Here is a 27,189-nt window from a genome sequence, read left to right on the forward strand (position 1 = left end):
ATTTTGATTTGTTTCCTAATGGGTGGGTAATGTGATGATTGATGGCAGGTACTGGGAAGCTTCCTCTAGTACAGGGCATCCACATCCCATTTGTATCAGGTGCTCTTGTTGGGAAAGTGCACTAGCAAGTAGCATATTACTCTTGTTTTTCTGCTGTACAACTTTAATGATGATTTACTACACAACTCTAAACAGCCTGATTTTATTACATTTTTATGCAGCTTAAAGAAACCTGGAAAAAAATTGATCGAACTGTCTGAGTATGCTCACTTAATTTTTAATTGTGCAGTAGAGAAGGTGGTAGAAACAGGCAGATAAAATGTGGTAATGATGCAATCAATTCATACATTATATTCATAAAGTTGGTGAGGTTTAAGTACTTTATTTCTCAGTAGCAGTTCATCAGAGATGTGCATCTGTAATATTTTGTATAGTTATATGTGTAGATAGTGTTTTCTAGTTTAAAAATTGAGTCTAGAAGATGGAAATAATTATTTCACTGCTGAGTAAAGTGGTTAAATAGGGCTGTGGTTCTTTTTGAAGTTTTGAATTTATTGATGTTCTTGTAGTAAGATATGTGCTTACTTGTAACATTGCCAGGAATCCAAATACATTGAGGTTGAACCTCCACAAGTGAGAGGACACCCTTTGAGGAGATGTAGGAAGGTCAGGCTATGAAAATAGAAGTACAGAGATTTTGAGCCTGAGCTAAAACCATGAAATCATTACATTGATATGATCATTTTTTTAATCAATACTTATGTGTTGAGTAAGGGCAAAATGACCTCATACACCACTAATTAGATTTTTTTTTTAATTGCTCCAAAGAGTTAAGCTTCTGAGCAAAAAATACACAAAAGATTACTGAAGAGGGCTTTATAGCACCAAACCAACTTTGAGGTCTATTTTTCATTGGTGTTTCAAGGGACTATTAAGGTGTTCTTTAGTGTTTGACTTCTGGAGGGCATTGTGTTAAAATCCAGCCTTCTTGGAGCTCTCTCACCAACAGGAAAGTGATGCTAGAGCAGCCTTTGAGCAGCATAGTAAATCACCCAGCCCTAGCAATAATAGTGCCCATTAGGGACGCTCTTCCCCCTCCCTCTGCTCAGTTTCCAGCTGCACTAATAGAGCAGCACATCAAGCAAGGCTGTAAATAAAAGTTACAACCTAATAGGTGGGTGCTGAAGTGGAACGGACGGGAGCTGAGGCATGGAGGCCTTATTGCTGCTCATCAGCAATTACAAACAGGATGGAGTGCCTGGGACTGGCACTGATGTGGCAGGAGCTGATGGAGGCTGGGGGGTGACACCAAACTGTGATCAGATGATGGATGGTGATGGCTTTTTACTGCCTCAGCTTATTGCCTGTTTCTGTGACATGCTGGATTGTCTGTTCCATGCTCCCGTGTCTATCTGGATGGACAGATTGGTTTCCTCTCCTCCTGGTTACCTAAGAGCCTTCTCAAAGTGTTATGATTATTGTAGATTAAAATCCTCCTAGTGGTAAGGATCATAATAGTCATAGCAGTAAACAAAATTAAGGACTTGCTCTAATTTTATGATTTATTTCCACTATTGCCTTTCTCAGCTTTACAAAGCCCTCCTTGTTCATTAAAAATAATGGATATTGTTCACCTGAACTTTCTTTTACACTGAAGGCATTCCATGATTTTAGACTAATTGAGTTAGTTGGAGAATCTAAAGAGATGGGTTTGGGGTCAATGCATCAAAAAGTTTGTTAAAAGTCAGCTATAGCTGTGATGATCCTTGCCTCTGAGTTTAAAAACTTCAGCTGTTCCTGGGAAGGTTTATAAGGGCTTGTTAGCACACAATTTTTTTTTTTTTTTTTTTTTTTTGTAAAAAAGTATTTCTTGATTTTTATCTATCACAGTCTAGCACATTTCTGTGCTAGACATCTTAATCATCGCTTTACTAAACTGCAGTGAAAAAAATGCCTTGAATTTTAGTCTGTATTTCCTTTGAACTAAACAGAAGTTTTGCAAGCATCTTCATAGTTCATACATTAATCACTCATGCTGTTTACTTTTGAAGAGAATTTTCTTCCAAGTTGTGGATAAAAACACAGCATTCAGAAATGAAAAGGCATGCAGCAGCATGACAGCATGTGAAAACAGTGACTCCTGTCCCTTTCTGTTCAGCACAGGGAGGATAAAATAAATAGATTATTTTTCTGTCATCTTATGGTATTAGGAGAGGAATACTGCTGCTGTGTTAAAGTACACTAAACTAAGATGAATGGAAACTTTTCACAGTACTAGTTGGAAATTAACTTTCATATTTAGTGGCTCCTAGGTGTACCTTTTCTTTGCATTGATCATCAAATGAGGAAACTAGATAGCTGAGGTGGCCAAAGGGATTAAAAATGTATCATGGCTGTGAAAGCTCTCTTTCACATGCAGTATACATAAATTACAGATACTGAACAGACATGCCAGTAATTTTTATTTAGGATTAACTCCTTTTTCTTACCAGTCTGTTGTAGTCACTCTTGAAAGGACTGTTGGCCTTGAGAAATAAAGTTAATGTTGACCTTAAGAAATAAAATTAATGTTGTGGAATAAGATAAATAGATGAGCATGATAACATATGCTTATTAATGTTTCCTATTTTATAACATGGTCCCAAAAACCACACTAACTGAGATCAATTCTCTTAAGACCATATAAGGCAGTTGAACATGATCTCCAAGAAAGAAAACTCCTAGGTTTAAGAAGAGTTCAATAATTTAAAAAAACCCCAAAAAAGTAAAAAAAGGAAAATAGCATAAAGGAGAGAGAAATAACCAACTTTTGCCATCCAGTTCCTGAGCAGCAGCCCCTGGCCAGGTTTCCCCCTGGTTTATATGCTGATCATGACATCCTAAGGTATGGAACATCCCTTTGGACAGTGGGGGTCAGATGTCCTGGCTGTGTCCCTCCCAGCTTATTTTGCTCACCAGCCCTTCTCACTGGTGGGGTGAGGTGAGAGGCTGAAAAGCCCTTTACTCTGTGTAAACACTGCGTAGCAACATCTAAAACATCAGTGTGTTATCAACATTATTCTCATCCCAAATCCAAAGCACAGCACTGCACCAGCTACTAGGAAGAAAATTCCAGAGGAAGCCAGTGGAAACCAGGACACTATGTCATGCAGAAAGTAGGATTTGGTATATGCTGGTGTGAGTGGCAGAAATGTACAATAATTCAGGTAGATTTTGATTATTCAGAGGTTCATAGGTTTTAAGAATCAATCATTTTTTCCCTTGTGGAGAGGAAAAAACCCCAACCTAGTAAAATAGAAGTGAAACACAGTAATCAGAATCTCTCTGTGGCTGGGGAAGAAGGGCCTCCTGGCCTGTGTGGCCTCCCAGCAGGTGCTGACACACACACACCTCTGTGTCCCTCATAGTACTCCCAACTCTCTGAGGTCATTTCAAGTTCAGCATCCTAACAAAAAATGTCCTCCAAGTGCTTAAACTGTTATTCCCACTATCTTTATTTATCCTCTCAAATCACCCAAATTCATCTTCTTTTATCCTTTGTGCAGTTCAGATAAGCCCTTGAAACTTTTTTATTCTTCACTAAATAACCCTTATAAGACTTTCTGGGTTTGTGTAAGTCTATTTCTCAGCTTTCACATGTCTTTATCTCTTTTTGCTGCTTTTGTTTCAAATTTTTCATCTGTTTTCATTTCCAAATTCTGAATCCCATAAAAAAGAACAACTTGGAGGAAAGTGTACTTGGGTCAGTAGGACAGGATGATCTCTTGAGAGGAGTTCACATTGAATTGCCAGCCAATAAGAAAATTATTTTGAATGTCAAACTAAAGGTAACAGATGATAGGAATAAACACTGTCTGGATTAACTGTGTTAGGAACAGTATAGCTGGCTGATTAAGGGGAGAGATTTTCCCCCTCTGGTTGGCACTGGAACAGGTACCCACAGAGGCTGTGAAGTCTTAGTCTTTGAAAATTTTTGAAAACGTACCAGGCCCTGAGCAACCTGATCCAATTTCTTTGATGTTTTACTCTGCACTGCACAGGAGGCTGGACCGCATGACCTCCAGAAATCCCCTCCAACCTAATTTTTTCAGTGACACTAATGGAAAACAAATACGATGTGAGTCTTTAGAGATACTTAGTCTAACCTCAGTAGCATTTGTAGCACTTAATGAGAACTGAGGTCTGGAAGTACAGGCAAGCATTTAGTGCCTCAAGCACTTCAAGTTCTGTGGAGAAGAGCCAGGAGAGAGACTCTTGGAAAGGTGGGAGGGTTGGGATGGTCAATGCAAGGCAGAGATCTGGGAGAGCAGTCCAGGCAGCAGTGTTCTCTTGGGCCATGAGCTGATAAATGACCTGTGCTTTTGTAAATGAGACTCTCCTGTCCTGAAAAAACATGTGCTGCTGCCCTCAACATTTTCTCACTACATTTTCTCTATGGGCTGATGTTTTTCAGTCTGGTTGGTGAAATTGTTGCCAAATACAAAACTATGCAATTTAAAGGTCATTGTCTTTTAAAATTCAGATATTGCCACCTCTTCTTACCAAAGTCTTAGGGAATTATAACAAAGAATTTGTCTTCAGTTTGTTGAAACTGAACAGCAAATATTATGTCCTTTATGTATATTTTGGTTAAAATGAAACAGCTTTACCTTGATTATTTTTTAGTGGTTTCATGCCATGTTTAGTTTTCAGAACTCTAAAGATCTGTACAGTCAATTGAGTGATCTCTGACAGTAGGTATATACTATGAAAGAATATACATCTATTGCTCTTACTTAATATTGCTCTCCCTACAGCTCTGAACTCCTTGTTTTATAACCAGAGACTGCTGAAAAAATTGCATCTCATCACTTTAAACAAAGCACATCCCCTTTAATTTCAAGGGTAAAGAAATCAGGGTTGTATGTCTTGCATTTCTCACCTACACTCTACTGGAAGAGGATATGGGGAGCCTAGGGTTTGCTTTAATTTTGACAGTATGGAGAATGTCACAAAGAATAGTTGAGATCATTAACTTTAAAGGCCTGGCTGCTGTCAGGTTGAAGAATTGAATTGATTTTACCTCAGCAGTCAGCATCTTGATCTGATCTGTTCAGATCAGACAGCTTCCTTACAGGTATGCTTTAGCAAATGATACACATAATTTAAAATTTATAATTATAAACTTATAATTTTAAAACTGTTACTTTACTGCACTGGGGATTTTTAAAATTAAGTTAAGCATTAAATAACTGGTCTAAAATAGATTTGAAACAAATGGCCACTTACATTTACTTTTTCATTCAGTTGGGTTTTTTTACTACTTTAAAAGACATGTAACTCGCAGGGAACAAATCCATGATCAGATTCCTGCTGTACTTTTTGATGTGAGTGCCCCAAAGGTTTCATCTGACTCTTCATGAAGTTCTCGATTCTGACTAATTATTTCAGTGAGCATCAGACAACTTCTAAGAACAAGTTTTCAGTGTTTTCATTTAGATCACAGTTTTCATAAGGACTTCAAAAATAAATGAACATAATTTAAAAGCCTTTTGGAAGTATTCTTTAGTCTGTTGGACATACATGGGGAAAGTGTAACTTCCTAGAAAGTGAGGAAGTTTGTGTCAGAGTTCCATGAACACACACATTTTTTCTTTTTCTGTTCCAAATTATTTCCATAAGATGAACTTTGAGGAATAACTAATAACTAATGAGAGCAAATTTTGGAGCAAAAGAGAATTTAAAAGGAGCTGGATATGAGATACAAGGCAGTGCATGTACTGTTGCATCCTCCAAGTTTCACTGATCTGTTCTTCCTCTCCCTGGTCTTTGGTTCAGGTTTGTGTAGAAGCTTCCCAAACATCTCCTTTCCAAACAGTAAGAACTACCTGATTCAGGTAAAGCAGCCTGACTTCTGGTGTACTGTAGACACCAACCAGGTGTACAGGACTTGGTTGTTCCCCCTCCCTCCCCCCCCCCTACTTTACTTGCTAGAAAAAGTAACACAGTCAAAATATAAACTGTATAATATAAATCGTTAGGCTTTATTTAAAGTAATGGAATTAAAACCAAATTTGAAGATGGATTAGCTGTACATTTCAGAATGTACTTTCTCACAAATGCATTCAGGAAATTTTTTATCAAAATATAAGAACTTTTAGGGTTTTTTCCTTGACATTAATCAGGTACAATCCTTAGAGCTATAGTCTCTCATTGCAGGATTTCTGTTACTAATGACATCACTGAAATTCTACACTTAAAAGAAAAATTAGTTTTTTGAAAGATAAATATTGGTAAGTATTTTTTTCACTGCTAGCAGGCAAGAGTTCTTTACAATTCCTCTTCTGAATATCTCTCTTAGCCTTGGAAAACCCTCATTATACCAATGGGGGAAGGGTCTACTAAGGAAAACTCTGTGTATGAATGAAAAATAACAGAGCAAATATTTTCTATATAGAACTTGTTTTAGGCTATTAGTTTGAAGAATTACCTTCCTGAATACTGTATACCATCTGATTGATGAGGACATAGCTGGAGTATACCACTAGGATTTGGAAGCAGAGCAGCACTGCTTATTTATGCACACTGGAGCTGAGTAGCAAATATGAAATATTTATAACATTATCTATTCTTGCTAATCATATTTTAGAGAATTTCGCAAAGCAAAAGAAGGTTCTCATTAAAGTCAGCAAAACCAAAACTATGATATTGCTGAATGCTTTCAAGTTTCCTATTTTATCAGAAACAGTGTGAGCTTATTTGTGTGTATTTCTACATACATATTCAGATATGTAAATATGCATATTTGAATACTACTAAGTAGTCTTCAGGTGCTGAGGAATGGCCAGGGTGTTCATGATTTGTCTTCATAGACAAATAGGTTCTTCATAATGTGTATTAGTGTTATGCCTTTTCTCTTTCTACTTGTGTCTTGTTCTTCCATTTAGCTATTTGTAGTGTGCATTATCCTTTCACTTAGTAATCCTGTTCTGATTATTCAGGCCATTTAGGATGTCATTTGTTATCTAACTTCAAGTGTCACCAGAATCAGCCTTTGTCCCTCTCCCAGCCCTAACCCTGTACTATTAAAGTACATTATTTAATAATGAGAAAAGGAGTTCAAATTGGCACCATAAAATATTTTTTTGTAATTTTTTTTGAGTTTAGTGTCATGACCCTTTTTCTCTTCTGGCCTTTTCAAGGTTCATTATTTATAATAGTCTGAATATCTGAAGATGACATGGTGCTTGTGAGCCATTAAAAAAAACCCCACCAACAACCTAAGCCAGTTTCTCTTAGCATCCTTAGAATAGTATATCAAGTTTCTACCCTGCATCAATTGCCCCCAGTAATCAGGGCAATGAGAATTCAGCCTCGTGCCTGTACACACCAGCAGTCACTGAGTGTGTATGATGTTGCTGTCAGCAGCTGTTCTTAAACACGTTCTTCAGGTGTGTACCCTTGGAGCATGAGATGAACAGCAGGCCTGGAATGTCCAACCTGTTCTCTCTTCACAAGCTCATCTGTTGTGGCTCTGGAGGTTTGCAGGCTTCTCCCATGGGTGTAATTCAGGAAAGGAACCCCACTCATGTAGTTTTCTAAACAAACAAAATCCTTCTGTCAGCCAGCAGCAGTAGAGGTGGCCATTGCCTCAGGAAATGTTCTAACTAATTGAAATGCCTGGAGTTAATCCATCAAAGGAACTGTACGGTACAGGTGCCTGAATACATTTAGATATGTGCTTGTTTGAATCAATCTGGTATATAAGTAAAAATGTTTGAGAAATAAATTAACATTTCATTTAACTAAAGACATGCTGACATCAGAGAGTATGGGGGAAGTAATGCAAAAACTTAAATGTAAAACAGATGTATTATGGGAGCCTAAATACAAGATGAAAACTAATTAGCTTTTCACAAAATTTAACAATTATGAATTTTATTGACAGGAAAGGATAATAGCCATTTTCACACTTTTTCTAATTATAGCTAAGCTAAAATGCATGCAGATGCCTATGTAGTTCACTATTTCTCATACATTTTCAACATTCATTAGATTAGTCTCTTCTGTTTCATTAGAGATGGTAGTTAGAACCCTCATTAAGTTACACTTCTCTTTCCAGGTGACAATACTGGCAGTATTGGTTTAAAGGAGAACACAAACTGAATGGTGGGAAGGAAGTAGTACAAAATTTTTAATTTTATTTTCCTGTTCATGAATCTTAGAAGTAAGAAAGGCTGAAGGTGGGAGAGAGCTCAGGAGACTCTGCTCTGCTTAGAGCAGAGTCACCTAGAGCAGGCTGGGGCCTGTGTCCACTCAGGTTTTGAGTATCTTCATGGATGGAGCTTCTACAAACCCACCTGGGCAACTTGTGTCAGTGTCAGCTCTCCCCTACAGTAAGAAAGCCTTTTCTTATGTGCAAGTGGAACGTGACCCAAACTGTACGTATGGTTACGCCCCCACACCTGCCTGTTGTCCTGAAATCATATCATTAATACCCATTCACTCCCATACATGGATACATGTATATGTATATCCTCTTTTCTAGCAGCACATGTCATGTGTGCCAGCTCTCATTTTGGGAAAATGAAGCCATGCTGTTGTTGAACATGAAAATACCTCTTACACCCAAAGCAGTATACATGCTAAGTTCCTTTTTTGGTTTTTTTGAGGGTTTGTTTGTTTGATTGTTTGTTTTTGGGGTTTTTCTTGAATTAATCCAATGCTTCAAGTCTGTTATGGAATCCTTTTTCTTAGCTCTATTGCAAAGGGGGAAGGAGAATTTTTCTGTCAAGAGTTTGAAGCGCATCAGTAATGTTTCAGATTTAGAACATTTTGCAGCACTTCTCCCACTTATGTGTCTCAAACAGCTAGGCTGAAAGTTGTGGGGGGGGGGGTTTATTGGTTGTTTTTACTCATTAGAGCTGGAAACAACTACTGTTGTATGGTTTTGGTGATGCATGAGAAATAATAACTTATGTAATACAACTTATGGGGGTTATTTATAGTCTCCAGTGTGATTTCATGGAGAGCCTCCTGAGGCAAAGAAGCAGCTGATGGGATGTGAGTTCTATAGAGATTGTTCCCATGTGGTCTCTCTGTTCCACATTGTTTAGGGACATTGAGTTTTAGTGCTGTTGCTTTTAAACTCTACGGAGGGAAAAAAAAAAATCTGTGAAATAATGATGCTAAGGGCCCTGCAATGATACTAGAAAAGAGATTGTGTGGTTAAATGTTACCAAAGGACTTATGTAAGATATTTTTGAGACATCTGTCTGTTTTTTTAAAAAAAAACGAGGTGAATTCACAAAAGAAATACATTTCTTATGATTGGTAGTGCTTCCAAAGAGGTGCACAGCCTTGAGATGCAGTCATGATTGTGTGAGAAGAAAAGATAAGATGTTCATTTCAATGAAATATCAGAGTTTCAGAATAACATTTTCCACAGCACTGTGCAGCAACAGGGAAGGACTGAGGCGGTCACAGTTGTCAGACTTGGCTTATGAGGTGTTAATCTTGATTTTCTGTTTCTTTATTAATAGTCAACAAACAAAAGGGTTTTGGAACCACTGTGTTAATTTTAGATTCATTTGAACTAGAGAGATTATTTTAAATTCTGATTCTGGTAAGTGTGATAGGGAGGATTTGTATGGGGGCAGTTTTTTCTAGATGAAATTTTTAATGCATAACCAACATGCCAGCCAGTTAAGTAATCCCTCATCTAAGAACAGAATAATGAATTGTAAAAAATAAAGAAAAAAACCCCCTAGAAATTGGCAACAAGCTATTGCTCAAATTTTAGTTAATCCATGTTACATTGTTGTTGTCTGTGACTATGCAAGTTTCTTCATGGGCAGAGATTTTAACAGCTTAAGCTGCTTCTAAAATAGTTTCAGAGGAGATGGCAGTAATGTTTGAGTTTTCATTAATGACTGCTTGTTCTGGTGTTTGCACAGACAGCTGAGATCATAAATGCCAGTCTGTGTGATGGGTTCTTTATGATAAGAAAAAAACCTGATTGAGTGCCTCAAAAGCTGTCATGAAACCAGAGATTAAACAGATTCATCTTGAAGAAAGCAGCAGCAGAGGAGAGATCCTCTTTTTCTTATGATTTTCCCATCTCTTCCATTCCTCCTCCTTCCCTGTTAAGTTTTGTTAGCCCATGTCTCTGTTGGGCCTAGAGCATCCCACTCTCCCCCCAAATGCCATGGAGGAGCCATCATGATTGGAACTGAAGCCATCTGCATGCAGCCTGCAAACTCCTCCAAGGCTGGAGAGTAAGGGAGTGAAAATCAGCTCAGGCACCATTTTTTGGGAAAAATTTTGAGGGGAAAACATGAGTAATGAAGATGAGAACAGGGACAGTGAGGAACAAATGCGAGTCTCTGTTCATGACATTAGAGCATTAATAACACTGCTCTGCTTATTGGTTCCAGACAAGCCTCCAGTTTCAGCCTTGCCTAGCTGAACTTCTTTGTTCTCTCATTTCAAATGGGAGTTTGATACACAATTAGAAGGATCTCCACCATCAGATATCAGAAGAATCCTTGCTTCTTAACTCAGAATTAAATTTGCAGTGGGGATGTGTCAATGGCAGTTACTCTGCTGAGTAGTTTCTTCCTGAAATTTTGGGGATTTCTAATCCTTATTGTTCGTTTTTACAGAGAAGTTTTATGATTTTTGCATCTGTGGGTAGAAGAAGAGCATTTTTGTTTTTCTCTCGGACTGGGTATTTGTTGGTTTAGGTGCAATAATAAAATGCAAGTTGAGCATAGAGAATGTTTCTTACAAGCAAAGAAAGAAGTAACTGTTGTTGAATTAACCAACTTTCTGAGAAAAGCCACTGTCAGTCACTGGCTGAGAGAATCCTCTTCTCTGTAGGCTTTGTTGGTTGTTTAAAATTTCATGCTGGGCATTTACTCTTGGTTCTGGTTGCAGCACTTCAGCCTGTATTCCTAGGGGGTTTTTTTCAGTTGCACTCCAGGTTGTGAAGCTATGTATGACAATTTCATTTTGCTATCAGATCTTTGAACTTTAAGGTTGCAAGATTCCAGGTGCTGGAAGATGTATCTCATGGCCTGTACTGCATGTGTCAGTATCATGAAAAGCAATGCGACCTGGAAGAAATGCACACAGGACTGACTCTAAGAGGTCTGACTTCTGCTCTGTGCTTTCTCCTTGCTCACTCTACTTTGCCCCTGGGAAGATGGAAGTGTGTGAGCTGTGGGTCTGGTTTGTGATGGGTGTTAGCTTGGACTCCTGTGTTCAAGGTCCTGGGCAATCAGTGATCACAGAGATGGTGCTGTCCCTGAGAGCCAGGTTGAGTTTGCCTCAGTGCTAAGTGGTTTAGCTTATGGCAGAGAGATACACATTGTAAAAAATGAGATATCTATAATTTCTATGATAATGAACAACTCATGTTAATATTCAGTTAGTCATTACCAATTAACTGAAAGTGTATGATTAAGTATTTTCATTTGTAGGACTGCTAGCCTGACTTGAGGTAGCTGTTTTTCTCATTAAGGCATATGGTTTCATTAACTTATTAGACACTGCTTGACTCACGCCATGAATTGGACTTCAGGATCAGCAGACCACTATGGTTTCCATCAGCGTAATTCAGAATACCAAATTTGCTTCTGAGAACTACCAGAATGGTTTGTATTTCCAGAAGCAAAGATGTGTGGGGGGAGCTATTCCATACTGGCAGTGTATCTGACTAGTGAATAAACTGCAAATGATGTACACCCTCCATTAGGGGCAGCAGGGTGGGCTGAGGCAGGTTTTACTGCACGCTGAGTCAGCCAGCTCACAGGACAGAATCTGCCTGTTGGAGGGGGTGTTCTTATACACCCCAGGCTAGCCTGGTGTTCTAGGCACTCTGAAAACAAGTGTCCATGGGACAGGACTGTTGGCCTTGGAGTATGAATTGGGATCTCTGTTCAGGGAGTCAGGCAGTCTATTCAGAGGATCTTTCCCTTGAACTGTTATCTCCAGAGATTTAAGACAGGACTAGTTGTTCCATAGCTGTATTAATGCATTATGCACTACTTTCTTTTCCTTGCCAAGGCTCCTGCACAGCCAGGCATGCAGAGGTGGAGTACATTATGTACTGGATGTTAGTTTGGGCCTAATATGTGTATTTTGTAAGGTGTAAATTGTAATCTGTGACACTGATCAAAAAGGTGGCTGTCTTGAGGCACACATCAGATAAAATCATTGCAGCTTAATAAAAACTTATCAGCTATATGCAGTGCAGAAAGGAGTTCAGTCTTCTATGAAATGTGAGATACAGAAGCTTTATACTTGTTGGAAAGCCAGGCACATTTTCAGCATATTTTAAGAGCAGTGTGACAGAAACAAAGTAGGCCCCAGTGAGGCAAGGTGTTTATTTGTAATGGCTGTGAACAGTGGGGTACAACAGCTAAAACACTGTGCCACAAGGGCTGAAGCACAGGTAAGAAATGTGAATTAGTCTGTATTGCTTGTGAGGAGCCAGGAGAAGTTAACAGAGCCTCCCCAAAGGGAGAAGCTACCATGTATTCCTTTAGATGTTTACTCAAGGAAAGTCATGATGTTGATCAGCAGTGGCTCCGGTAAGATGGCTGACAGAACAAGGTTATGGACAGTGTTGTACCCATGGCAGTTACTTTTTCCTGCCTAATCCAGGACAGCACAAAGCAGGCATAAGCAATGGAATCTTAGAATAATGGTACAGACATATTCAATGGGTTACCATCCTGGCAAAAAGATAGATTTAGCCTGTTATTTGTTGGATTAATGTTGGTTGTAAAGGGATTTAACTCAGTTAATGGGCTTTTTGTTCCTTGCTCACCATCGTGCAGTAGAATACTGACTGATTCCAGTAATGTCTTTCAGCAGCTCCTTGCAGCACTGCAACCAACAATTTAATTTTTAGTACAGTTGGGATTAGATTTATTTGCAGTTTGTATTGCAAAGAAATACAGCACTGATTCTACTGTGCACAGGTCTGGGAAGGGAAAATATCTTTTCTGGCCTGACTTGGTTTGCAGAGCAGCAGATCCGCTGAAATGTCATGTCTCTGACATATCACAAAAACAAGGCTTGGGGATCTCACTGTTCAGTCAGTAATGTGCATTTCATGTGTTACTCTAGAACCCTTGTCAGTACACTCTCCATTGTGAAAAATAAGAAAGGCTGAAAAAAAAAAAAAAAGCACTACGCTACCTGAAGTAAGACTGTTATAAACTTTAACTTTTAAAGGCTTTCCACACACCACTTTCTTACAAGCTGAAATTTATGAAGTTATTAATGCAAATAGTATTCTGACTAATACTTTAGAAATGGCTGGGCATTTGGAATTTATAGGATGTATGTACAGATCATGCTTATTTTGTTTGGGCTTGTATTGTTGGTGTATACTAATTTACATTTAAATTGTTATCCATGTGGAAAGAGAGGGAAGCACGATATGGTGCTTTCATGTACTGCCTTCAGTCATAAGATATACAATTTACATGCTGTGCTTGCAAAATCTCCCCTCCTGTCCAGGGAGGAAATAGGTCAAACCTGTGCTCAGTTGTTTTCAATCACTTCAGTCAGTTTGTGTGGGGACACCGAATGCAGCGCAGGAGAAAATAAATGAGATGACAGATGAAGCCTGCAATTGTTTAGGATGGCGAATGCTCTACATGTATCTCCATATGACCCAGCCAAGGCTGGAAGGAAGCTAATCAGTTCACTTTATACTCAGTATTGATAGCAGGAGGGGTTCTTATAAGGAACAAAGATAATTTGTCCTTTACTTGATGCTCATTTTGGTTGTTAGGAAAACATGCATATGCAATAGAATGGGAGGTATCACACTGCTTGGTGGGATACCTCTGAAAGCAGTATACCAGCTGAAAGCAATATACCTTCAGTCTGTCTAAAGGAATGCCTCAGCAAGGAAATTCTAATATTTTTCCTAAAATATTTGTTGTGAATACAACAGATTCACAGTCGGAGAGTGAGGCTTCTCCTGTGAAACGGCCACGGCTACTGGATGACAGTAATGACAGGCCTGAAGAAACCAGTCGATCCAAACAGAAGAGTAGACGTCGATGCTTCCAGTGCCAAACAAAACTGGAGCTAGTACAGCAGGAGCTGGGATCGTGTCGCTGTGGTGAGTACAGCCTGGCAGTCACAGCCGTGCTCAGGTCTGGGTCACACGTGGAAACACAGAGAACACTTGCGCTTTTCACCTTGCAAAAGTGCTTTAAACAGAAGCTATAGCTTCCATTGGTAGCAAAAAGTTATCATTAGTACCTCAAATTTCCCCTTTAAAACTTTGGCCTTGATGTACTGCCTTGTCTCAAGAGATGCCAGATATTAATGAATTCAGCTTCAGAAGTTCCCTGTAAGGCAGGAAGGGCATCATACCCACTTGACAGGAGAGGAAGCACAAAGCACATCAATAAATATGCAAAGAAGGTTTCTATAGGGTGTAAAGGAACATAGGTCAGTAGCTGCTTCTGCATGTTATAATTACATAAATATTAAAAACTTAAATCCAGAAACCCCCTCTAACTGAAAATATTTCCATTCTCACACTTAGTTTGTGTGGGTAAGACTTATTTTTCACCATGCACTAATAATCATCCAACTTGTCCTTTCCAAAGTTGATGACACTGTTCAGGTAGTTGAATTGAAGACAATAATCCCGTGCAGGCAGCTAATTTGGGGTTTCACATTAAATGCAAATAATCTTTCTGAAACAATAATTAATGTGACTGGATTCCAAAGGAGATGCTCTCTCCTTCATGGAACAATTGTGTTCTTAACTGGTTTAAATGTGCTTGTTAGACCCAGTGATAATGGCATGTGGTAGTTTTACCTGCTAATTATTTTTTCATATAATCATGTATTGAAGGTTGCATTGAACTCTCTGACAGTGGTTTTATTGATACATTTGGAGAAGTTTGTTTCAGTTACTCCATTGTGTCTCAAGCAGGGGACAATTTCCAAAGGATCTGCACAAATGATAGGTGCAATTCATGTTGCACCTGTGAAATACAACATCTTGTGTTAAAACCATTATCTGGAGGGAAGGCATGTCCTTCTGAGCAGCAGTGTGGAGAGGAAGGGTGGGCTAAGGTAGTTACAAAGACAGACAATCCTATACTGAATACCAAATGCCAAGTGAAGAGGAGCGATAGAAAGCTGCAAAGATTCTGGGTTATGCTTTGTTCTCTTCTTCAGCGTCTGTCTGTCCTCAGGCTCTAGAGATTACTGTTGTGTTGGGCTCTTTTGGACATGAGATAAGGCTTTGTTTTGATATTGGAGCACTGGCACAGAACTTACATGATATGTGGAGCCACCAAACATGAAATCAAAAGCTGTAATGTTGAAATTCCTGTTATGGAAGTCATGTGTCAGGATACTTTGAAGTGCCTGGTAACATTTTGATCAAACTGAAGAAATTCAGGGCTATCACTGATGCATTTTGGTATGGCTCTTTCTGCTCAGCATGATAGAGGCAGCAATTTCTGTTCTTGGTTTGCCATTGTCAAGTATACAGCAACTCAGGCTGCTCACAGGCACCTGACTGAAATAGCATAATGGTCCCAAATAGTGGGAGAGTTTGAATTTTGGGGTGGATTGGATAAATGATTGCTTAACCATTATGTAACATGATTAATCTTTCCTGCATTCTGCAATATTGGAGCTATATAAGAGCAATTAAGTTGGAAGCAACTTTTAAAAAGCCCTTTCATTGATCAGTAATGTTTTTAAAATTATATAAGACCTGCCTCTTTTTTCTGTAAATTGGATTACAGATACATTTAGCTGGTTCCTCTCAAGTTTTCATGAAGTAGTTCCATAATTCAATACTGTTGTAATATAAATGTTGTAGAAATTGTTCTTTTATTCTTTAATTTTCTTCTAGTGGATATATATAGCTTTATGGAAATACTTCTGTTAAAGTTCATAAAATGTGTTAATAAAACATGAATGTGAAAAAATTCTGAATTCCTCAGCAATAAGTGAGGAAAATTTGCATTCCTGTATTATATCCTACACATTATATAGTTTGTATTATAAATATTTCTATTCTGTACTTTTAATGAGAAAATAGAAGGCAAGAGTCTATTTCCATGTGTCCAAGAGGGCTGAAAAAACTGGAAATCTTTGGTTCCTGTGCAGTTATGATGTTTCATTAATACTGTGTGCAGTAAGGGTGTATTATCTGTGCTCTGATGTGATGTGAATGTGGGCATACCCTGTGCCACTTACCTTTAATAACTTTCATAAGAAGCAAGCCAAATGCTTCCTATTAAGAAGAAGGAGCACTGGGCACCTCAGCTTCACATCACCCAAACTGCTTTACCAATGATCAGCAGCATGTGTCCCTGGTCAGTTTTAAAGATGCTGCCTGAGGAACCATTCTTGCTAGCTTGCCCTGCTGTCTGTAAAATTAGGTTGCTTTAGGTCATGAATGACAAGCCCATTCAAAAACCCTGAAAGGATGTGATGGAAATGCAGTAAAATAAATCTGTCAAATTGTCCTTTGTTTAAAATATTTCCTAAATCCACATGACTGGGTTATACTTTTCTATCCTAATGTGAAGCACCAGTAATGAATGATGTGTGGTCAGGTGGAGGTGATGAGATAGAATCAACTGGTGTAAAATAAGCACATACACTCTTCAAAAGTAATGGTCAGCATAGAACATTGTTTGAACTGAGTTTTGAGCCACTGCTGTTAAATTCTTGGCATCTTAATCCTGAGCTAAAGCAATGGGAAATAATGGGGGAAACTCCTCATTAAGAGAAAATCTGATATCAGGATCGATAGAAAGGCAGACACCATCTTCAGAATGATGAGCGTGTGTGTTTGCTTGGATGTAAGGAAGAAAGATTTAAAGCATAAAAATGTTGATCTAAAACTGTATCTGAAACAGTCCTGTTAAAATCCAAATCACTCCACAGACCAACAATTTAATTGTTTCCTGTTGTGTATCTTCTTGTCCTAATGTTAAAAGTACTGGAAATCATCTTATTTTTTGATGATTTGTCCTGGTGAATCCTCCAGTGAGATTTTTAGTGAGACATAGTGGAAAGGAAAATATATACATATTGAACAATGTTTCAATGTAGATGTATCTGCAAATGCTGATCCAGTTAACTGGGACTTGTCCAACAGGGCACAGCATTTTTGGAAAGGAGACAGAGAGAGTGACTGGTGCTTTACCCCAGCTCAGAGATCTTTGGAGGCTGCTGTATTGGCTCTCCTGGCTCCTGTAAGCCCTGTCCAGAGTGAGGTGACACTGCTGAGCTCATTCCCTTGACACTACATGGAATTTTAGACAGATTTGACAGTGCTGCAGGGCTTTGCTCTGAAGAACAACAATTCACTACTGAGAAGGGAGTTCCAGCAATTCAAACACAACATTTTTCAGATGTAGAGAGATTTGTTTGTTTTCATACACACATACTCTCAAGATCTTTTTTCATTCTTCTTCCGCTGTGTTCAAGTTACTAACTGCTGACAAGAAATTCACATCTCATAAATAATGCTTAAGAGCCATTGCTGTATAAATTGAATGTGTTATGAATTGTGATGGGCCTTTTTGTAGCATTCTATGCCCGAAGCAGGAAGAACAGAGGATGTCATTTTCATTAATTTCTAATGAGGTGCCAATTAAAGCTAAGGAAGGAACTCAGAAGGGAAGAGTCACAGAGCTCCCCTGAATCCTGTGCCCCGGGGCTGTCAAGCGAGTGTGCTGCCAAGCCTCCTCTGAAAGTTCCAGTAAATTACAAACTCATCCAGAGCACACACAAGACAAATTCAGCTTCCCTTTGATCTTCAAAAGAGCAATTTGTAAGACGAGTTCTGAGCCTTTTCACACAGCAAACTGGGAGAAGTGATAGGAATTGTTAATTGCTGATGCACTTTGCAAGCTCCAGTGAGAAAGAGAAATTTTTAAATGAATTCTCATTTTGAACCTCTGATGGGATAACCTTTGTATCAACACCACTCAAACAAAATCAGCTTCCTGTGCATGGTTTGTAGGTGACAGTAAGAGCAGGCAAGTCCTGCAGAGAGCAGTGTTCTCTAATTTGGGCTGGATAGCTCTTCCAATAATTCAGTGTCAATAATGATTGTATTGAAATAATTTTTATTTAATATTAAATTTAGGGGTCAGTTTTATCATCAAAGAATTGCAGGAATCATATTCTTCCAGTTACTCTGTTACAGCATTTTTGCAAGCACTCTGAAATCAACTGCCTCTGATCCTTGACCTGAAAAGGAAGTTGTTGCCTCAGTGGTGTCATAACTGGATGGTTACCAGAGAGTTGGTTCAAAACTGAGGGCACTGAATGTGTGAGTGGAAGTAGCTGTAAAACACTGAACTGTTTTGGAAATGTATTGTAAAAAAGGCAGGTGGATTAGTTGCAAATAACACTATAAATTTCTAGGCCTGCCCTTATTGCTTGACTAGATGTATATTGCTACTAAATAAAGTTATGTACAGTTTTAAAAGACACTGGGCTGTAAACTTTTACTCTATAGAAATTATTTGCACAGAAAACAAAACTTAATTTTATGAAAGAGGCTTAGAGTTTTACAGTAAAAAGCAGTTCTAGGTCTGTGGTACCAAGCTAACACGCAGAACTCTTCACTGATCTTGTTTTTGGAATTGCATGAGAAATATGATCCATTCTAGTCAGCAGTTAGAGAAAAATGATTGTAGTGTGCCAGCTGTGCAGCAGCTTTTGTGTCGAACACTTTGGTGTTTGTTGGCCACGTCCTTATGGGTGTGTCTGTACCTCAGACTGCACCTGGCTCTTGGCAGCCAGAGGGGTGCCTGAGATAATGGGCCCTGCAGAGCAAGCCAGGCTGCAGCTTCCAGCAGCAGTGCTATGTGCTTGTGTGCTTCTCAGATAGGAATTGCAATGTTTTCCTGTCCTTGGGCCAGAGGAGGTACTTAAGAGGACAGGAAGACGTTGAAACCTTCCAGCTTGATCACACTTGAAAAATAATTGCTCAGTCATGTTGCATTCCGATCAAACAGTTGCTAGCCATATTTCTTGCCTGTGTGGACAAGAAAGCTTTTCTTGGAATGTTACTGACCTGGGTTATGTTGTAAGAAGCGACAGTTTCCTGGAATGCATCTGGCCTAACAGCTGTGCACTCGCTGCTGCTCCTGGGGGAGGCTGCTGTGAGCTCTAACCTCAGGCAGAGGTGAAGGCAAAATGTGGTGGTTTGCAATTTTAATTTGTGAGATGTTGGCAAGTACTGATGTTTGCCTGCTTTTTGGTTGGAAGGGATGCAGTTCACAAGTGGCCTCTACAGCAGTAAGACTGAGCCAGGAAACAAGAGTCCAGCTTTGCAACTCAGCCAGAGAGCCACCTCAGGGTGCTGAGCACCTGGAATTGAGGGTGGAGCACATGGCCCACCACAGCCTGCTCCTCTAGAAGGGCACACGTTTCCTTCCTAGTTACTGTGCTTATTTTTCACATCCCTGTTTTTCATTTAGTTCTGTATAAATCTATAACAATCTCTTGAAATTCTTTTCTTGCTGTTACTGTTGGTTTGTTTTGTTTGGTCTAAGCGCAGGGATAAGAGGGAGAGAAAAACAGACTCCTATCAAGCACTAGCAGAAACAAAATACATCCACACAGCAGAGACTGTACTTACTGATAAAATGGCAGCAAGTCTCACTGTCATTGAGTAATCAAAAAAGTGGAAGAAAAGCAGCTGCAGATTCTTAACTTGGATAACAGAACTGCTGGTCCATAAACACAGGAGATGAAGCACTTGTTTGGATTGTGCCAAAATAAATTTGGAGTGATTTGATTTACTCAGTAATTTAGAAATAATCTGCAGAAAAACAGGAAAAAAGAAACAAATTTGAATAGATAAGCTGCTCCATCTTTATACAAAGTTGTCAAACATGTATTGAAACTAATGTTTCTTTTAAAACTTTGTCAAATACTAAATCATAGTTCCATTTCCATGGAACCTTTTTCTGTGGAGGAGAATTTGCAATGGTGCTGGTAAATTCACTTTCTAGATGGATAAGGTTTATCTGGTACAAGCCAAAATGGCTTCAGGGCATGATTCTGTCTTGGTATAACAGATGTACTTCCATTGATTAAGATGAAATATGCACAGTGCTTCTGGAGAGTATGAGTCAGCCAGTTCAGTAAGGAGTATTAAAATAAATCTTATTAGTGACTGGTTACTACAGCCCTGGCAAGTTTTGTCAGCCTGTAAGATGTGCCACATTCAGCTGTCCTGTGTTGGCTGCTCTCCTAAGGGCGTTGCTCCCAGAATAGTTCTTTTGCTTCAGCCATTTCAGGAATGTCCAGCATCTTACCTTATCTTGCTGCAAGTACTAAAAAAATACCCAACAAAATACAAAGTGTATTGAAGTTTGAACTTGAACTCAGATGGGGGAAGGGAGTTTGTTTTGTTGTATTTTATGAAGATATTATTCCAAGACTCCAGTTTAATTGATGAGGAATAGGAGCTGTTAACTATTGTTGGTTTTTTCTATTATGTATTATGAAAGTACTGGAAATGAAGAAGTAGTTGATTAATTGGTGCATCATAGACTCCAAGTGTAGAACCCAGAAAAATGCTTTAGTGTCTAGGTTTCAGAAAAGCTGTCCACAGCTTTAGAAGTGTTAATGGAGTTCATGCTCCTTATAATTAGGAATCATGAAATATTGTTTGAAGAGGCTCCAGTATAATTCTCCAGCTTGTTCAATTAACATGGGTTTCCTACAGGATGTGCTGATTTTGATTTCTTCCATTGTGCTACCAAAAGTTTGGCAGTGTTGATTTAGTAATGTGTACTGAGCCTGTTCCTTGCCTTCCTGTAGTCCCAAAAAGTCCATGTAATTGAGATGGGCTGCTCATCTCTTAAGTCCCCAAGTTCTCCTTAAGTAAAACAAGTTAGGCTGTTCCTTCTAAAAACAAAAAGTGGTTTTCTTTTGACATTACTGATGTGGTAAGTCCATCAGTGTATAACCTTCTGGGGTTTTCAAATGGAAACTGCAGTACTGGGTGAAAAATCAGCATTTTGTAAGTGTGCCACAGTAAATCTCCTTCCATACATACCTGTATTGTAGTTACAGAAGAATGAAGTGTTTCCATAAAGTGAAAGAGGATACAATTTTTAATTGTCTTGTATGCACAAGAGACACATGGCCTAGTGAACTTGAACATAAAAATCTATCTGAGACTATCTCATATCTTTTCCAGTACTTTTAGGAAAGTATTTGCTCAGTCTCTGAGTCATTTTTTTCTTAGGAAAAAAGGACAGAGAAGTCCCCCTTAAAAATGATTCAAACATGTTTGTCCATGTGTTAACAGCTGTACACAGAAGTACTGATTCTACTAGAATTTTATATTTGAAGTAGACACAGAAGGCCCAAAAATATGCCATAATAATCTGATTAATCCTGAAGGGACATTACCAGCTAGGTAACTTACCACAAGGTAAGGCTTAGGTAGGGAGGAATGTGAATTTTGTTGATGAAAGTCTAAGATATTCACAGGAAGAAATGGGGAAAGAACATAGCCACAACTGCTGCACCAGAACTGGGAGGAGAAAAAGGATAATTGAAAGGAATTGTCAAAATTTGCTTGAAAAGTCAGAATTCTTTCCAGGAGCTAGAGTATTTTTCCCCTAAGGAGTGCCCTTAAATAAAATCTTGTCTTAGAGGAAAATACCACTGTGGTCCTAAAGTACATAATTCAATTATAAGAAGGTGTTAAAGGTAGGTACTGAGACTTGAGACTACTTGATGTGGATGTTCTAAGGATAATGATGTCCTAAGGAAATGGCATTGAGATCAGTGTGCATCAGTTTTCACAAATGTAAAAAGAATAGTATTAGTTTGTGTCAGGGCCTTTTAGTATTAAGTATTACTGGCCTTGGAGGAAAGCTTCAAGAGCTGAGAAACTGCATCAATGGATATTATAATTACATAATAGTATTCAGTAAGTTTTTAAAGGTAATATATTTATTTACTGTATCTTTATGCTTATTGAAATGCAAATGCTTAAAGAGGTGTTCAGAGCTGTTAAACATTCCCGAGTTGATGACATTTTTGCAAGTTACAGGCACAAGTCGTGTATGGGCTCCTGCCATATTCTGAACAAGCAGGAGCCAGGAATGCTTTGTACATCTACACTAAAAGAAAAAAAAAGGGAATAGTAGTAGTGTACATTGCTCTAAGCATTTGTTTTCCTTTGTGGTGTAAATTGGACTTCTGAATGGAGCTCTATTTTGCTGTGATTAGAAGAAGAATTACTCTTGACATAGATTGCAAGAGGCTACAGTAACAGAAAACTCTCATGGAACAGAAGGTGTAGTCTAAGAGACCCTGAACCGAAGGTGTAAATAAGGAATGAAGACATAAAACACATTTTATTTAGGTTTAAAGGAAGTAGAACTGCATCTCTCTTGTTTGGCCAGCCAGCCCAGCTGCTCCCAGACTGTAGATCACTACGGTGCAACCTCTACTGAAACCCAGGGCATAAGAAATACAACTCAGGAAACAGACTGAAAGTCAAACCTGCAATTTTATTCAGCATGTGATGAAGTCAAAATACATGCAGGATCCAGGAGAACTGTTACAATTAATGCCACACATACTGGATGTTAGTACAGACCCTTTCATTATTCATTCCAGGTCTTTATTAGTAGCCTTATCTTTCCTGCATTTTCATTGGGCTAAACAAAATTACGCACATACATTATTGAATCACTAGGTATTGTTTGCTATTTTAATTAAATTTCTGGGTACACTTCAGCTTTTAATTAAATCCTCATCTTCTGGGAGAAGTGTATAAGCTCAGGTGGGTTTGGTGTAGAGAATTCTAGAAGTACTAAAGCTCACACAGCTCTTTGTAAAGTGTTAAATATTGCACAAGTCCCAGCTCTGACCTTAGGAGAGCTCTGTCATGCACCTGCCATTTCTCAGGACACTTATTTAAGGTTTCACACCACTCAAATCTAGAGAGGCTACGCTGCTCAAATCTAAATATGTTGAGTAGGAAACAAATGCCTCTTGATTAGCTGGTATAGCCCATGGAAGATCTAATTTTATAGCAGTATTAACATTTGTGATAGTGTAACCTGTTAGTAAAAGTTACCTCTACTTCATTAGCTGCCTTGGACACTAGGAGGCCTTTTTGACATAATTCTGCTTTCTTTCTGTGCATCCTGTTCTTTGGATTCATTTTCCCACATAACCTTGTGAAACTAGGAATTATTTGGGAGGTGCAGTGTTATTTCACTGTGTTCTTGGTCGTGCAAATGTGGCAATGAATATTCCTTTTACAAGTGTAGAAGTGATACTAATTCCTCTTGAATATGCCATTGCAAAATCACACAATTGTTTAAATACGGAAACTCTTCACCTACCTAAAGTCTAAACTTTAAATTTTGAACCTTACTTTTCCCCTCCTTCAAATAAGTTGATCATTGATGTTTATTATCTGATACCTCACTTGATGCTGTAAGTTGTTTGCAGCAAAATGGTTTCTCCAAAAATTCTCTGGTTAAATTAAAGTTTAACCAGTTTTGTTAATTTGGGGTTTTTTTTCCCTGCCTTTGTGTTTCAACAATTGCACAAGTCTTTGGTGAAAAATGTCTCTTCCAGTTATATCAACATATTACATGACAAATTAAAATGCTAATTTCTGGGAAGTGGCTCCTTTATCACAGATGAACTGGGACCAGAGCCCAGTTCTGCAGAGATTACACAAGAGCAGTGACCCAACAGTTGTGGTGGTTGGAGAGCGAGCTTGTGGTGTCACAGCTGCTGCTTGTGCCTGACTGCTGTGGGTGGAAGCTGAGACCAAAAGCCAGGGACAGTGTGTAAGGCCAGAAGGGGAGCCTACAGATGCCATTGTCACCACTGGGTGAGTCAGTGACCTCTGAGGTATGAAGCACTTTAAAAGGGAGTATTGATTGCATGGTCCCACTCCCCTGTGTCTGTGAGAGTGTTCCTGGACCTCAATTGTTCTGATAGGCTGTCCCCAGTAGACAACAGCCTTAACTTAGAAATCTGTTGTGGGTGAAGAAGTTGTGATGTGGAAGTGTTTACTCTCAAATGCATGAGTTCTGTGCAGCAAGAAAAATATCTGGTCCAAATCAACTTATTTAACCACCATCTTCTTCTGGTGCATGATGGAACTGGGACACAATCTTGACTAGAGACCTGCAGTACTCAGTCAGACCTGACCCATAGCAAACATTTGTTAATGGCAACTTACTATTACAAAGCAGATGTGCTGTATTTATGACTTTGGTTAAGGATTATTTGAAATTCAGAAATAATTTCCTGAAAACCTCAGCTCTGTTCCTAAACATTTTCCCTACTTCTCTGGGATTAGTGTTCAATACAGCAAAAGTTAAGAATTGAGTCTAGAAGAGTGCCATATCTTAATTTTTTCCACTCCAAATACAATGTCTTCAAAGAAACAGGAGGAAACTTTGAGTTGTTCTTCTTAGTTCCAAAGACAAGGAATTGAGTAGTGCCTTGTGTAGAACCTCTTTAAGAATTGTTCATCCAAAAAATTCCCCTAAAAAGCAGCATCTGCTCTGTCCTGAAGTGATATGAATTCTCTGTTCAAAATTTGTCACGTTCAGCATAGGAAAAAATAGTTTGACATCTTTCTGTGCAAGTAGTCAGATAAATAGGAAAGTGTATTTGAAATTAGCACAAACTAGGATAAAACATACTTTGTTGGCAGGGTCTCCACAGTGCCAAACTGCATCTCTTGTGTGCTCCCTAAAGCAGCTTCCCAGGCTTATGATATTAAAGGAAATAGACAGAAAACAACTTTGAAACACAGGTTATACGTGACCAAACTTGGAAATACAGAGTCTTTTCCTTGCAGTTGGAAGAATTCTTGCAGAATCTTTAACCATACCTGTCCAGCGGTTGTTACAGTATTATGTCCTCCCTCTTTGGTATACAACTTCTTCCATTCACTTCCTGGGCAGTCCTTTCCACAAATGCTTTTTCTGTCTCTAATGCTGATACATACACATTTCTTTACCCTCTTTATGGCAGAGAGCAAAATAGAGGAAGAACAGGAAAAAAAATTCTTACTCCTTTCTTTTCTCCTAAGTGTACAACCAGTAGTAGAAATACAAAATGAATCTGTAGGATCTCATAAGCACTCTTACATAGCACCAGAGGTATCACAGAGCTATATGCTTCCAGCATGAAACCTGTGATTATCACTGAGAGCAGGAGGGAAGCCCCAGGGTGCTCATCCAGTCCCAGGGACAGATTGCCAGAGAAAAAGAAACATTCTAAGGTGTTTTACACCACCTCTTTCCTTTTCCTCTCTTTAATTCAGCTGTTGATCATTTTGGTAGCTGTGAGTAGGTATCAATGATCTGTATGAAGAAGAAAATACTGTGAATTAATTTGCAGTGATCATAGCAAATGGTTAGAAAAATAAGTTAATAGGAAAAGTACACTTCTGTATGTTTTGTGAACCTTTTACAGCTGTGTGCTGTTTGTGAAGATTCATGGAACTGAAGTGCTTTGAGAGGGCAATGCTTAAAACAATGTGCATTGATACTTAGAGACTTCTGACTTTGAGCACCTAGAGGTTAACACTCCCCATCCACTCAGTTTGGAGTGGAAACGATAGAAAGGAGTACCTAAATTTTGTGGAGTTTTAATAAATACATCTATGTGGTTAAAAACTTTATCATACTGTGGCATGCTCCTCTCTTTCCCCTTGGAAATGAATGACAAGATTCCCAACCAAGTTATTCTGAGGTACTTATCACTTTGTCAAAGTTCATGTCAACTTTCAAAGCTGGGAAGGAGAAACAGAAGAGTTTAGTTCACTTATTTCCAAAACCTTGTTGTTTAGCTTTGTGGGATTTGGTTTGCTTATACAGAAAATGTCAGTAAACCTGAAATTTCCTTGAATTGTGTAATGAAAGCTGACAATTCTAGTGCAGAGCATTCCCACAGAACAGAGAGGAGAGATAATTAGAGTAGATGCATGCATGGAGCTGTCTAAAAGAGAATAATACCAGATACCAGCAGACTGGGATACATTTCTATTGCCTACGCAGTGTGTCCGAGCTGCCCTGGAAGCTTTGCCTGGCTGGACTACAGCGCACATTCCCATCTCTCCATTGCCATGTGTTCTTGCTTAACAGCCCCCAGAGCACAGGGAGTGAGCTGGCTCATACTGCACTTTTCAGGTGCTGAAGCCTTTAGCATCTTGCTTTGTGTCTTGGTAGCTATTTGTTCTGCTCTTCCAGTCATTTCTTACCTATTTCATGTCTTAAAAAAAAAAAAAAAAACAGAAAAAATTCCTTTCCACACTTACTTATAAATAGTTTTATTGTTAGTATAATTTGCAACACATTAAATCATCTTTCCAGTTGGAAGGGCTACGGGGGAGATGCAGAAATGTTGTTTTGGGAGTGAGTGGTGTGCAGTTGTTCTGAACAGTGCAGCAGCATGAGCTGATCTTCTCTGCTGGCTCATCTGCCTGGTTTGGCTGTGCTGTGTGATAGCCTGCAGATATGTTCATTGCTTAAAGAGATGTTAAAATCTGTTCTTGAACAGAAATCTGCTTGTAGACTCATGCAATACCTTGTTAGATAATACCTTCGGTATAGTTAGTTTTCTTCTAACCTTACACAGTTTACTTCTAACCTTTGGTAGAGAATTTTTGCAGTATCTTCAACTCTTAAGTCACAAAGTATTTTTAAATTCTGTTTCAATATCTGTTGATTAAAATTTCAGGTTTGCAAGAGAAGTAAAATAGCTTGTGAAGAATGTGAAGTCAAAGCACACAGCACAGGATTGTGTCTGTGTCACTACTAGGACTGCTTTTGAATAGGCTTTGTATAGGGCTCTATACAAACATAGGTTGTTTATGAAATGAAATTTGGAAATGGTGCAAGTTCTGACAGTTCTGAACTTCTGCCTGTTGACTTGGGAATGAAAATAATAAATACTGATCCTAGTGGAATAGGTAAGATGATTTTTAAGTACCAGAAGCTCAGGGTTTTATGGTAATGTTGACTTCACTTTCCTTTACCTACCAGTGGGAGTTTCTTTGAATGTATCAAAAGGGGTCACTGTAGCATAAAGGCTAAACCTTCAGAGCAGTTGGGGCCTGCAATGAAAGGATAAATGTCTAGAGTGAACAATTAAGATGATTGATGGTACTTGGTA

General features: G+C 38.7%; 1 protein-coding gene across 1 annotated transcript in view; it reads left to right on the top strand.

The window, feature by feature from the left end:
* The window catches only part of ZFAND3 (zinc finger AN1-type containing 3), a 134,398-nt gene that overhangs the window by 100,775 nt on the left and 6,434 nt on the right, over positions 1 to 27,189 (top strand). Inside the window, exon 6 of the mRNA XM_064708898.1 lies at positions 13,955 to 14,125. Coding sequence (XP_064564968.1) covers positions 13,955 to 14,125 — 171 coding nt within the window. The remainder of the gene's footprint in view (positions 1 to 13,954; positions 14,126 to 27,189) is intronic.

This window comes from Zonotrichia leucophrys, chromosome 3 (assembly GCF_028769735.1).
Source record: "Zonotrichia leucophrys gambelii isolate GWCS_2022_RI chromosome 3, RI_Zleu_2.0, whole genome shotgun sequence".
Classification (NCBI taxonomy): domain Eukaryota; kingdom Metazoa; phylum Chordata; class Aves; order Passeriformes; family Passerellidae; genus Zonotrichia; species Zonotrichia leucophrys.